Here is an 11,552-nt window from a genome sequence, read left to right on the forward strand (position 1 = left end):
TCTGGCAGCAAGAAGGAAGCTGATCACCTACCACCACAGCCACTGATATTCGAGGCATGCATGTTTGTAAGTCAGGTGTTTATACTCTGAATCAGAGTACCTTATCATATACAGCCTGCCTGCTGTACTTATGCTTAAAGAATGTATAACCTAAAATGCCCAGTAATACATCTTCTAAGTCTGTTTATACACATGTATGTACACATACCCTCCAAAAAAATGATAGGAAAGAAATGCAACCAACAGCGATTCACTCCAGATCGAAAGCTTACTGGTAGTGTCTTCCTTCTTATACTTTTCTTTGTTTTCCAAATTATCTGCAACGACAATTTCTTTAATCTAAAATGAAAGTTGTATATTTTAAACCTAACACAAAGTAATAATAATTCCTGTTTGTATTCAAGCTGGTACCACTTAAGGGTTTGTCAAGGATCATAATTCATAAATATTTTTCTAAACAAAACAGGGAGGTTAGAGCTGGACATGATAGCAGGTACCTATAGTTATAGTTACTCAGGAGGCTGAGGAGGGAGGAGAACTTGAGCCCAGGAGTTCCAGTCCAGCCTGGCAACATAACAAAACCTCATCTCTCTCTGAAAACAAAAACAAAAACTCTGGGAAGCCTTGGGGGGCGGGGGGAAAGGAGACCAAAAGCCAAGGACTACAGATAAAAATAGTCAAATCGTGCCGGGCGCAGTGGCTCACGCCTATAATCCCAGCACTTTGGGAGGCCGAGGCGGGTGGATCACTAGGTCAAGAGATCAAGACCATCCTGAACATGGTGAAACCCCATCTCTACTAAAAATACAAAAAAATTAGCTGGGCATGATGGCGCAGCCTGTAGTCCCAGCTGCTCGGGAGACTGAAGTAGGAGAATTGCTTGAACCCAGGAGGTGGAGGTTGCGGTGCCCCGAGATTGTGCCACTGCACTCCAGCCTGGGTAATAAGAGCAAAACTCCATCTCAAAAAAAAAAAAAAAAAAAAAAGTCAAATTGCCTGTGGAAGGTATCAGTAGATATTCTATAAATGTCACAGAAATAGGCACTCAAATATTATTGAATGAATATGCAAATTAGATTTAAAATAAGTTTCTTCAGCATATGTAACTAGCAACTTTACTTTTTTAAATTTTCGGCCTATATCTCTTTTTATCCATTTCTGAATTACTTTTCTTAAAGCTATTTCCAAAGAAAATTCCAGCAGACTGGTCCAGGAATGTTGTGGAGTCCCTACACTATGGGCTATGGAGAAAGGACACTTAAGCCAGATATATGCACACCTCCCAGCTCAAGCATGGCTGCCTTTGCTAATGCCGCACGGATTGCAATAATGAAAGAAAAGGATTTATTTAAATTTCTTGAAGAGCTCAAGAGTAAGAGCCATTTGTTTTCTCTCTCCTGTTGTAAGAGACTTATTTGTATATGACTGGTCAGAAAGAAGTGCTATAGCTCAAATTCTGTAAGAACAGGACCACAGCCTCTTCTGAGTGACTACTCTGTCACACAGATGTCATTTGAAAGCAAATGTAGGTGTTACCTGAGTCCTCAGACACCTGTTGAAGTCTCAAGTCTGTGGATGGGTGGGACGTGAGAGTAGTAGAGTGAAGGATGAGGGCTGTGGCCACTGAGGAGAAGAATAGGCAAAGCAAAACAGGCACCACTTGCTGGTCTTTTATGTAAACAACTTCTTACATTGTTTGTGAGGCCATTTTTGTTTTTATCTTTTTAGGATGCAATTCCCATTCAGATAGCCCATATTCAAAAATACCCATCTTTCCATTGTTCCCTAATGTGGATGGGGTGGTGATGGGAAAGCCATTCAAAAACATGCAGAAATTAGAGATGCTAAGAAGAAAGGAGCCTTTGAATTTCTTTGAGGATTACTTTTTCCATAAAAGAGATTGGAAAACACAGGTGAGATTTAGATTATGTCACATTAGTTAATTTAAATTCTTGGATTTTTAAGCACTAACTTAACAGAACTAATAACATGCTTTTTACAACAAATATTTTTAGTCATTATTTTCAAACCAGATGCCATAGCCATGTTCCTAAATTTCAGCCCAGGTGTTGACATTTCATTTAATTTCAACAAATAAACTTACTAAGAAAAAATACTGGTTTAGGGTTGGGGATGTTATATAGGAATAATAACAATAAAAGGTTCTCCGATCCTATCTCTAACTACTACCCATCCACTCAGGGACCAGAAGCTGCTTCCGTCCACTCTAGATTATTTTTGGGCAAACATCACAGGATGAGAGGACCAGGCCCACAACCCAAAGGAGCAGTGTTGTGATGAAGGGGCCATCCTGCCCTCAACTAGATCCTTATTTATGGTCCCAGCTGCACCTTCTGGCCTTGCTTCAAGCTCTGTTGACTCTAACCTTTTTGCCTCCCTTCCAAGATACACTTTTGTCATTGTAAGTTATAAGGTCTCCAGCAACTATGCCCAAGTTTCTAGATACTCTTTCAGGAAACTCTGGCCTCACCCCAGGTAAGGCCTCTCAGCCTGAGAAGCAGAATGGAAACTTAACTGCAGACCAGCCCACCCTGTGGAGCTCTGGGTTCCAGAGGTCCATGTGTTGTTTACATCACTATACAATTCCTAGAAAGCCCCTCCATGCATAGAGTTTAAGAGGTCCAGAGGGGTATCACTGTCACAAATGACCTCAAGTTCAGACTTTGTCCTTCTCTCTCCAAATGAAGTAACATCCACAGGCAAATATCACTGAGAAGATGGAAATAAGAAGACATTTATCCTCCTTTAAACTTACGTCCCAACATTCAACTACTCCTCCACCCAAGATGCTTATCTGTTTATTGTCAATCTCTCCAACTAGAATATAACGTTCATGTGTGCAAGGGTTGTATTTCTTTCACTGAGGTATCCGTATCATCTAAAATAGAATTTGGCCCATAGGTAACTCAATATTTTTTGGAAGAAAGAATACTGTGATACAAATTATTTCCTGAGAGCACACTGTATGCTAGATTGTCTCTAATAATCTCAGCAGAAATAATGTCAATAGCTTCCTAAATGGTCCCCTTGCTTCTACAACTGTCCCCTTTAAACAATTCTCAGCCCAGCAGCCAAAGTGGTTCTGTTAAAATCAGATTGAAACCCTCCAATAGCTTTTCATATCACACAGAATGAAAACCAAAATTTTTATAACTTACTAATTTTTGATTGAGTGTCCCACACAATCAAAACCTGAGCCTTCTAATAATTGTAGCCACTAGTAGCTGTTTAAATTTCAATTAATTAAGATTAAATAAAATTACAAAATCAGTTCCTCAGACACATCATTCACGTTATAAATGCTCAATAGCCATATGTGGCTAATGGCTACTATAGTGGACAACACAGAAATATAGAACATTTCCATTATTGAGGAAAATGTTATTGGACATCACTGATCTAGGCCCTCATTGCCTATCCAACAACTCATCTTCCACTGCTTACCTTCCAGTGCATTCCACTCCATCCACAAGGCCTCTTTACTCTCCCTCTTACAGACCAGACATGCTCTCACCTCATGGTCTACCGCTTTGCTATTTCTTTTGCTCGAATGCTGTTCCCCAGAGAGCTGCATAGCTCCTCCCTCTTCTCTTTCAGGTCTTGTCTCAAATGACACTTCAGGAGGACTCTCTAACAACCCCACTAAAATCATAATCCCCACATTGTCATTGTACTAAATGCCACTGAATTGTTTACTTCACGTGGTTAATTTTATGTTACATGAATTTTCACTTTAATAATTTTTGTTTGAGTTGGAGCCTTGCTCTGTTGCCCAGGCTGGTGTGCAGCAGCACAATCTCGGCTCACTGCCACCTCCACCTCCCCCCAGGTTCAAGCAATTCTGCTGCCTCAGCCTCCCAAATAGCTGGGACCACAGTGTGCGCCACCACACCTGGCTAATTTTTGTATTCTTAGTAGAGACAAGGTTTCACCATGTTGGCCAGGCTGCTCTCAAACTCCTGACCCCAAGTGATCCACCCACCTTAGCCTCCCAACGTGCTGGGATTACAGGCATGAGCCACTGCACCAGGCCAATAAATTATTTTTTAAGTAAGTATTTAAATAGCTGAATGCCCTGGTACATACCCATAATCCCACCTGATCAGGAGGCTGAGGCAGGAGGATCACCTGAGCCCAGGAGTTCAAGGCTGTAATGTGCTATGATCATGCCTGTGAATAGCCACTGCACTCTAGCCTGGGCAACATAATGAGCCTCCATCTCTAAAACTAATTTTAAAAAATAAATTTAAAATAATAATTTTTGAATACATGTATATGTATTAAAATAAAATCACAACCCCCAGTACCCTACCCCCTTTCCTGATTTTTTTCATAACACTTGTTACCATCTAATGTATTTACTAGTATATTACATCTAATTACTACATTTTTATATTTAATTATACTACATGCATACCTATGTATATTTATATCTATACTTACTATATATGTACCATATTTATAATCATTATACTACATTTAATGCTATTTCTATTAAACTATATGTTTGTGTACATAAATAGTATAATATATTGTGTAGTTTATTACATCTAATCTAATGTATTTGTATACTTACAAGTGTTTATGATATTGCACTCCTGACCTCAGGTGATCTGCCCGCCTTGGCCTTCAAATACAAGTGTTTATTAGAGACTGGGCACCTGTAATCCCAGCATTTTGGGAGGCCAAGGTGGGTGGATCACCTGAGGTCAGGAGTTTGAGATCAGCCTGGCCAACATGATGAAACCCCACCTCTACTAAAAATACAAAAATCAGCCAAGAATAGTGGTGGGTGCCTGTAATCCCAGCTACTCTGGAGGCTGAGGCAGGAGAATCACTTGAACCTGGGAGGCAGAGGTTGCAGTGAGCCCAGATCGTACCACTACACTCCAGCCTGGGTAACAGAGCAAGACTCTGTCTCAAAAAATAAAAAATTTAAAAATTATTTATATTTTTATGAAAGAAGGAAAAAGAAAGAAAGAAATGAAATGAAATTAACAGACAGAACCAAAGAAGAAAATAGAGCTATGTGGAGAATTTTTTTTTTGTTGTTGTTGTTTTTTTTGAGATGGGGTCTTGCTCTGTCACCAGACTGGAGTGCAATGGCGCAGTCTTGGCTTACTGCAACCTCCACCTCCTGGGTTCCCCTGCCTCAGCCTCCCAAGCAGCTGGGACTACAGGTGTGCACCACCACACTCAGCTAATTTTTTGTATTTTTAGTAGAGATGAGGTTTCACTGTGTTGTTCAGGATGGTCTCCATCTCCTGACCTTGTGATACACCCGGTGCCTTGGCCTCCCAAAATGCTGAGCAGGTGTGAGCTACTGCACCTGGCTGGAGAATTTTAACTTAAGGAAAATGGTGACATTTCACACAACAGGAAAATGATAGATTATTCAACAAATAGTGCACTGAGTAGCCATCTGAGGAAACAAATGAAATTCACATTTCATATACAAATTGCAAATGGATGAAATGTAAAAACAATAAATGTAGGGCAGAGAAGAATAAATGGGAAAAAAGAAAAGAAACTTTAACATACTGAAATAAACTCTGGAAGGCCTCCCTAACTGTGACACAAAAGCCAAATGCATTTTTTAATAAGAAGATATTAATTCCACTGCCTCAAGATCAAAAAATCTCACCAGGCACGGTGGCTCATGCCTGTAATCCCAGCACTTTGGGAGGCCAAGGAGAGCAGATAACCTGAGGTCAAGAGTTCAAGACCAGCCTGACCAACATGGAGAAACCCTGTCTCTACTAAAAATACAAATGTAAGCCAGGCATGGTGGCACATGCCTGTAATCCCAGCTACCCAGTCAGGTGAGTCAGGAGATCCACTTGAACCCAGCAGGTGGAGGTTGCAGTGAGATGAGTTCATGCCATTGCACTCCAGCCTGGGCAACAAGAGCGAAACTCCATCTCAAAAAAAAAAACAAAAAACTCCATATGCTCAAAAAATAAATCACAGTTGCCACTCATAACACAAAAGGCTAACTTCAAAGAACTTCAAATTTATTAGAAAAAAACTAACCTATAGAAAAATAGGCAAAGGGTAGGAACAGACAGTTCTCAAACATGAAAATCAACCTCATTCCTCATAAAAGATCCAAGTTAAAACTCGCCTCAGTTATTATCTTTTCTTCTTCTTCTTTTTTTTTTTTTTTGAGATGGAGTTTCACTGTTGTTACCTAGACTGGAGTGCAATGGCACGATCTCAGCTCACCACAACCTCCGCCTTCTAGGTTCAAGCAATTCTCCTGCCTCAGCCTCTCAAGTAGCTGGGACTACAGGTGCACACCACCATGCCCAGCTAATTTTTGTATTTTTAGGAGAGACAGAGACAGGGTTTCACCTCGTTGACCAGGATGGTCTCGATCTCTTTACCTCGTGATCCACCCGCCTTGGCCTCCCAAAGTGCTGGGATTATAGGTGTGAGCCACTGTGCCTGGCCCAGGTATTATCTTTTCATATTAAATTGACCAAGATGAAAAAGCTGAAAAAACATGGGTATACTCTTAAATTACAGGTAGGTTTATATGGTTCGCCCTCTACAGAGGAAATTTGGCAATAATTACCAAAAGGGCAGACCTCACACCTTTTGACCTAGCAATTCCAGTCCTAGGGCACCATCTAGGATATACAGATAATCCTTGCACATATGCCAAATGCCATTCCTAAGAGACCCAGAAAAAAATCTAAACAAACAAATGGTTTAGCAATAATCTTATAAAATAATGTACAGGCCAAGTGCAGTAGCTCACACCTGAAATCCCAGAACTTTAGGAGGCCGAGGTGGGTGGATCCCCTGAGGTCAGGAGTTTGAGACCAGACTGACCAATATGGTGAAACCCTATCTCTACTAAAAAAAAAAAAAATTATCTGGGCATGGTGGTGGGCACCAGTAATCCCAGCTACTCAGGAGGCTGAGGCAGGAAAATCCCTTGAACCCAGGAGGCAGAGGTTGCAGTGAGCTGAGATCACGCCATTGCATTCCAACCTGGGCAGCAAGAGTGAAACTCTGCCTCAGAAAAAAAATAAGTAAATAAATCATATAAAAATCCTTCCAGGGCCGGGCACGGTGGCTCAAGCCTGTAATCCCAGCACTTTGGGAGGCCGAGGTGGGTGGATCACGAGGTCAAGAGATCGAGACCATCCTGGTCAACAAGGTGAAACCCCGTCTCTACTAAAAAATACAAAAAATCAGCTGGTCATGGTGGCGCATGCCTGTAATTCCAGCTACTCAGGAGGCTGAGGCAGGAGAATTGCCTGAACCCAGGAGGCGGAGGTTGCAGTGAGCCAAGATCGCGCCATTGCACTCCAGCCTGGGTAACGAGCGAAACTCCGTCTCAAAATAAAAAAATCCTTCCATAATAAAATATACTTATTTATTATGTCTTTTTGTTGTATAATTCAAACTAAAATGTATTACTAACCTTCTTTTTTAAATGTACGTAAAGGCAGCAAATATAAAGTCTATAGACCCTGCCTCAGGTTATACTAATGACATCCTCACCATTGATCAAATGCTCAAGAAAAAGAAAACTTATACAGTGGCTGATGCAACTGCTATTAAACAACATGTGAGTATTCTCTGTTGAGTGTCTTCCCAGAATTCACTGACAAAGATATTGTCCACTTCAATACTACACCATAAATCAAAGAGAATTTTTATCTGTTCTATGTCTTTAAAATGAGACAAGATTGTTTCTCATTTTTACCCATTGTCATAAAACCATTTCTTTCTCTTTAATCAAATGGATTCAAATGTTAAGTATTATGATTCATCCTACGATTCACCTATGCAGCTATACTCACTATTATTTCCGGGACATTCATTTGTTTTATTCCAGAAATATCAAACTAATTAAGGTAGTTAACCAACAGTCACAGTGAGTAGTGTACTCAGAGATTCATAGTGAGTAAAGGAATCTTACATCCTGAGGCCTCTAGCCCTGGGGCACCAGCTGCACCAAGGGCTAAGAAGCTTGAGAAGATCAATAGTTTGATATTAATGCATTGGGAATATTGGTATTAGGTCAAGGAATAGCTAGGGCAAGTATTCTTTGGGCTATCTCAATCTATCCTTCTTATTTCAGCTACCACCTAAGTACTGATTACTATTAAAGTTGTTGCTAGCCTAGACTTCTTTCCTGTATTTCTGTCCTATCTCACTGACCACTTAACGAATATTTCTACCTCTAAGCAGAGTCTCATGGCATAACAAACTCAACATGCCCAAAACAAAACTCATCATCTTCTGCAGCAAACTGGCTCCCGCATGGGAATTCTGTATCTCAGGTGTTTCTTGCATTGTTGTTGTTTTTAATAAGGTCAACTTTTATTTTAGATCCACAGGGTACATGCAGGTTTGTTATACGAGTGTATTGCATGTGTCTCAGTTGAGAGCATCTACTCAGTCACTGAAGCTAGAAGGCCAGCAACTATCCTTAACTTGGGTTTTTTTCCTCATTCCTCACATCTACTTATCCCAAGTCTGACCTATTGTCATTCTCTTTAAAGATGTTTCAGGGCTGGGCATGGTGGCTCATTTCTGTAATCCCAGCACTTTAGGAGACCGAGGCAAGTGAATCACCTGAGGTCAGGAGTTTGAGACTAGCCTGGTCAACATAGTGAAACCCTGTCTCTACTAAAACTACAAAAAATTAGCCCAGCGTGGTGGTGGGCGCCTGTAATCCCAGCTACTCGGGAGGCTGAGGCAGGAGAATCGCTTGAACCTGGGAGGTGGAGGTTGCAGTGAGCCGAGATCATGCCACTGCACTCTAGCCTGGTGACAGGGTAACTCTGTCTCAAAAAAAAAAAAAATACAAAAATTAGCCGGGCGTTGTGCTGAGCACCTGTAATCTCAGCTACTCTCGATGCTGACGCAGGAGAATCTCTTATACCTGGGATGCAGAGGTTGCGGTGAGCCAAGATTGCACTACTGCATTCCAGCCTGGGCAATAGGGCAAGACTCTGTCTCAAAAAAACAAAAGACTTTTCAAAGCTGTCCACTTCACTCCATCCCCATTACCACTGCCTTAGATAAGGCAGTCTACAGCCTGGTATCCTCCAACCATTCTCCACACAGCTGCTAATAATCTAACATGAAGGGCCAACCATGGCATTGTCCTGCTTAAAAGTGAACAGGATCCTCTCAATGATCACAATTTCAACTTAATTTTCTGCTTAAGGGATTTATCTCACTTTCATTAGAAATGGTAGCTCACTACAGCATGATTTTCACTGAGGAACATGCTCTTGCTAGCCTCACAGAGATCACTGACTGATCTGACTGATAAGATTAAGTCTAAGGGCCTCTCTGTCCTTTGTCATTATTTCTTCTTCCCACTTTAAACTTGACACTCTAGCAACACCAAATGCCTAAACCCTCCTATCACACCTCCAGGATGTTTACTGCCTTGGGGTTTCTGTTTATGCTGTCCCCTCTCCCTGGAACACCTATCTTCCCATCACCACTTACTCCCTCAATTTGATGAAATCCTTGAGGACCTACTCACTCAGCATCTTCTCCCGGTCAGTTCTCCCTTCAGTCCTAGGCTGAATTGAGTGGCCGAATTGGCCCTCCTGTTATATCCATAGCCTATCTCCACCCCATACTTCAACCTATTTTAGTCTATTGTATTTTTCATATCCTTATAAAATTTCTTATGACCTCCTTATTCCTAAGCAGTACATTTTGATTGTCCATCAACTCCTAGCTCACATGTCCTCATGAGGCACCACCCAATGTATACTCAGTGACTTTCTTTTTTTTTTGAGACAGAGTCTCACTCCGTCACCAGGCGCCAGGCTGGAGTGCAGTAGCGCAACCTCAGCTCACTGCAACCTCTGCCTCTGACTCAGTGACTTTCAAGTAGCCTAGGAACATAACTCTTGGGCTATCTATCATTGTGGTCCACAAATCAAAGATATTTTAAGGTAACTACAATAAACTTCTGGTCTCTCACTGCAGGTGAAAAGAGCTACTGATACCTATAATTTAGGAATTGCCCTTGAACACCGGAAGGAAATGCTAAACCTCTGGCGGAAGATCCGAGGGGATTTGATTGGACTAGACTCTAAAAATGAGTCCTTTTATGACACCTTTTCTACTTATACATGGTCCTGGAATGTTTCTCAAGAATTACTTTCTCCTAAGGACTTAAGGTTACATGATACCTATGTGAATAGAAATTCCTCCCGTAAATCCAGATCCTCTTCCTCATCAGATGTCAGTGAATGTGACACAAACTTAGGAAGAAAAAGAAAACAGAAAGGTTTAAAGGAATTTCAACAATGAAATTTCCACATTTTCTAAACAGCTCATCACAAACTACTTTTTCATAGTTATCAAAATTATGGTTTCTTGCTTTTGTCTAGTACATTCTTAGAAGCTGGAAATTTTGACATCTTTTGGATTCTGACCAGTAAAAAAGTTTAAGTCATAAAATGGTTTCCGTTTCCTAAATCTTGACGAGTAAATAGATGCTGGGCTGTTAGTTACCTAGCAACCAGCTGCCCCTACCTGGTTTAAGACTGCCTAAGCCTCAGCAGAAAGAAGAAAAGTTGGCCTGAGCTAAGGGACCTCCAGGCAATAAACCTGAATTTAGGGTGAGTGTAAACGGGATTAGGTTTTTGATTGTTTGTGAAAGAGACTAGAGACTGCAGATGACAATGACCTTTCAGTTTCAGGGAATAAGATCAGCAAGCCTTAAAGAACCTTGATTAAATTTGTGTATTCCCATCTGGGCGCAGTGGCTCACACCTGTAATCCCAGCACTTTGGGAGGCTGAGGCACGTGGATCACAAGGTCAGAAGTTCAAGACCAGCCTGGCCAAGATCATGAAACCCTGACCCTACTAAAAAAAATACAAAAAAATTAGCCGAGCCTGGTGGCAGGCACCTGTAATTCCAGCTACTTGGGTGGCTGAGGAAGGAAAATGGCTTAAACCTGGTGGGTAGAGATTGCGGTGAGCCAACATTGTACCACTGCACTCTAGCCTGGGTGACAGAGGGAGACTCAGTCTCAAAAAAAAAAAAAAAGTGAGTATTTCCAATGGATCACCTGAGATCAGGAGTTGGAGACCAGCCTGACCAACATGAAGAAACTCATCTACTAAAAATACAGAAATAGCTTATCACATCCATTGCATTTGTCATTGCTGTTCTTTAATGCATTTAATAAAGAAGCACATATGTAACTATATTACAAGTTTGGGGGATTATAATTTTTATTTTTATTTTTTTTTATTTTTTATTTATTTATTTTTTTATAATTTTTATTACGGTAAAATATACATGACCTAAAATTTGCCACTTCCATCATGTTTAAGTATGTATCAACCATTACTAGGTTTTTTTGGTGTGTTTGTTTGTTTGTTTGTTTGGCGATAGGGTCTCTGTCACCCAGTCTGGAATGCAGTGACACAATCATGGCTCATTGCAACCTCAACCTCCTGGGCTCAAGCAATCCTCCCACCTCAGCCTCCCATGTAGCTGGAACTACAGGCACGCACCACCATGCCCAGC

General features: G+C 41.0%; 1 protein-coding gene across 30 annotated transcripts in view; it reads left to right on the top strand.

Moving 5' to 3' along the window:
- Window positions 1–10,473, top strand: part of EFCAB3 (EF-hand calcium binding domain 3) — a 466,563-nt gene extending 456,090 nt beyond the window's left edge. For all 30 annotated transcript variants that reach the window (XM_078373421.1, XM_078373428.1, XM_078373429.1 and 27 more), the window contains 4 exons: window positions 1,179–1,372; window positions 1,729–1,913; window positions 7,481–7,603; window positions 9,997–10,473. In XM_078373421.1, the coding sequence (XP_078229547.1) occupies window positions 1,179–1,372; window positions 1,729–1,913; window positions 7,481–7,603; window positions 9,997–10,323 (829 nt within the window). In that variant the 3' untranslated portion in view covers window positions 10,324–10,473. The remainder of the gene's footprint in view (window positions 1–1,178; window positions 1,373–1,728; window positions 1,914–7,480; window positions 7,604–9,996) is intronic.
- Window positions 10,474–11,552: the final 1,079 nt, after the last annotated feature.

This window comes from Callithrix jacchus, chromosome 5 (assembly GCF_049354715.1).
Source record: "Callithrix jacchus isolate 240 chromosome 5, calJac240_pri, whole genome shotgun sequence".
In the NCBI taxonomy this organism is placed as follows: domain Eukaryota; kingdom Metazoa; phylum Chordata; class Mammalia; order Primates; family Cebidae; genus Callithrix; species Callithrix jacchus.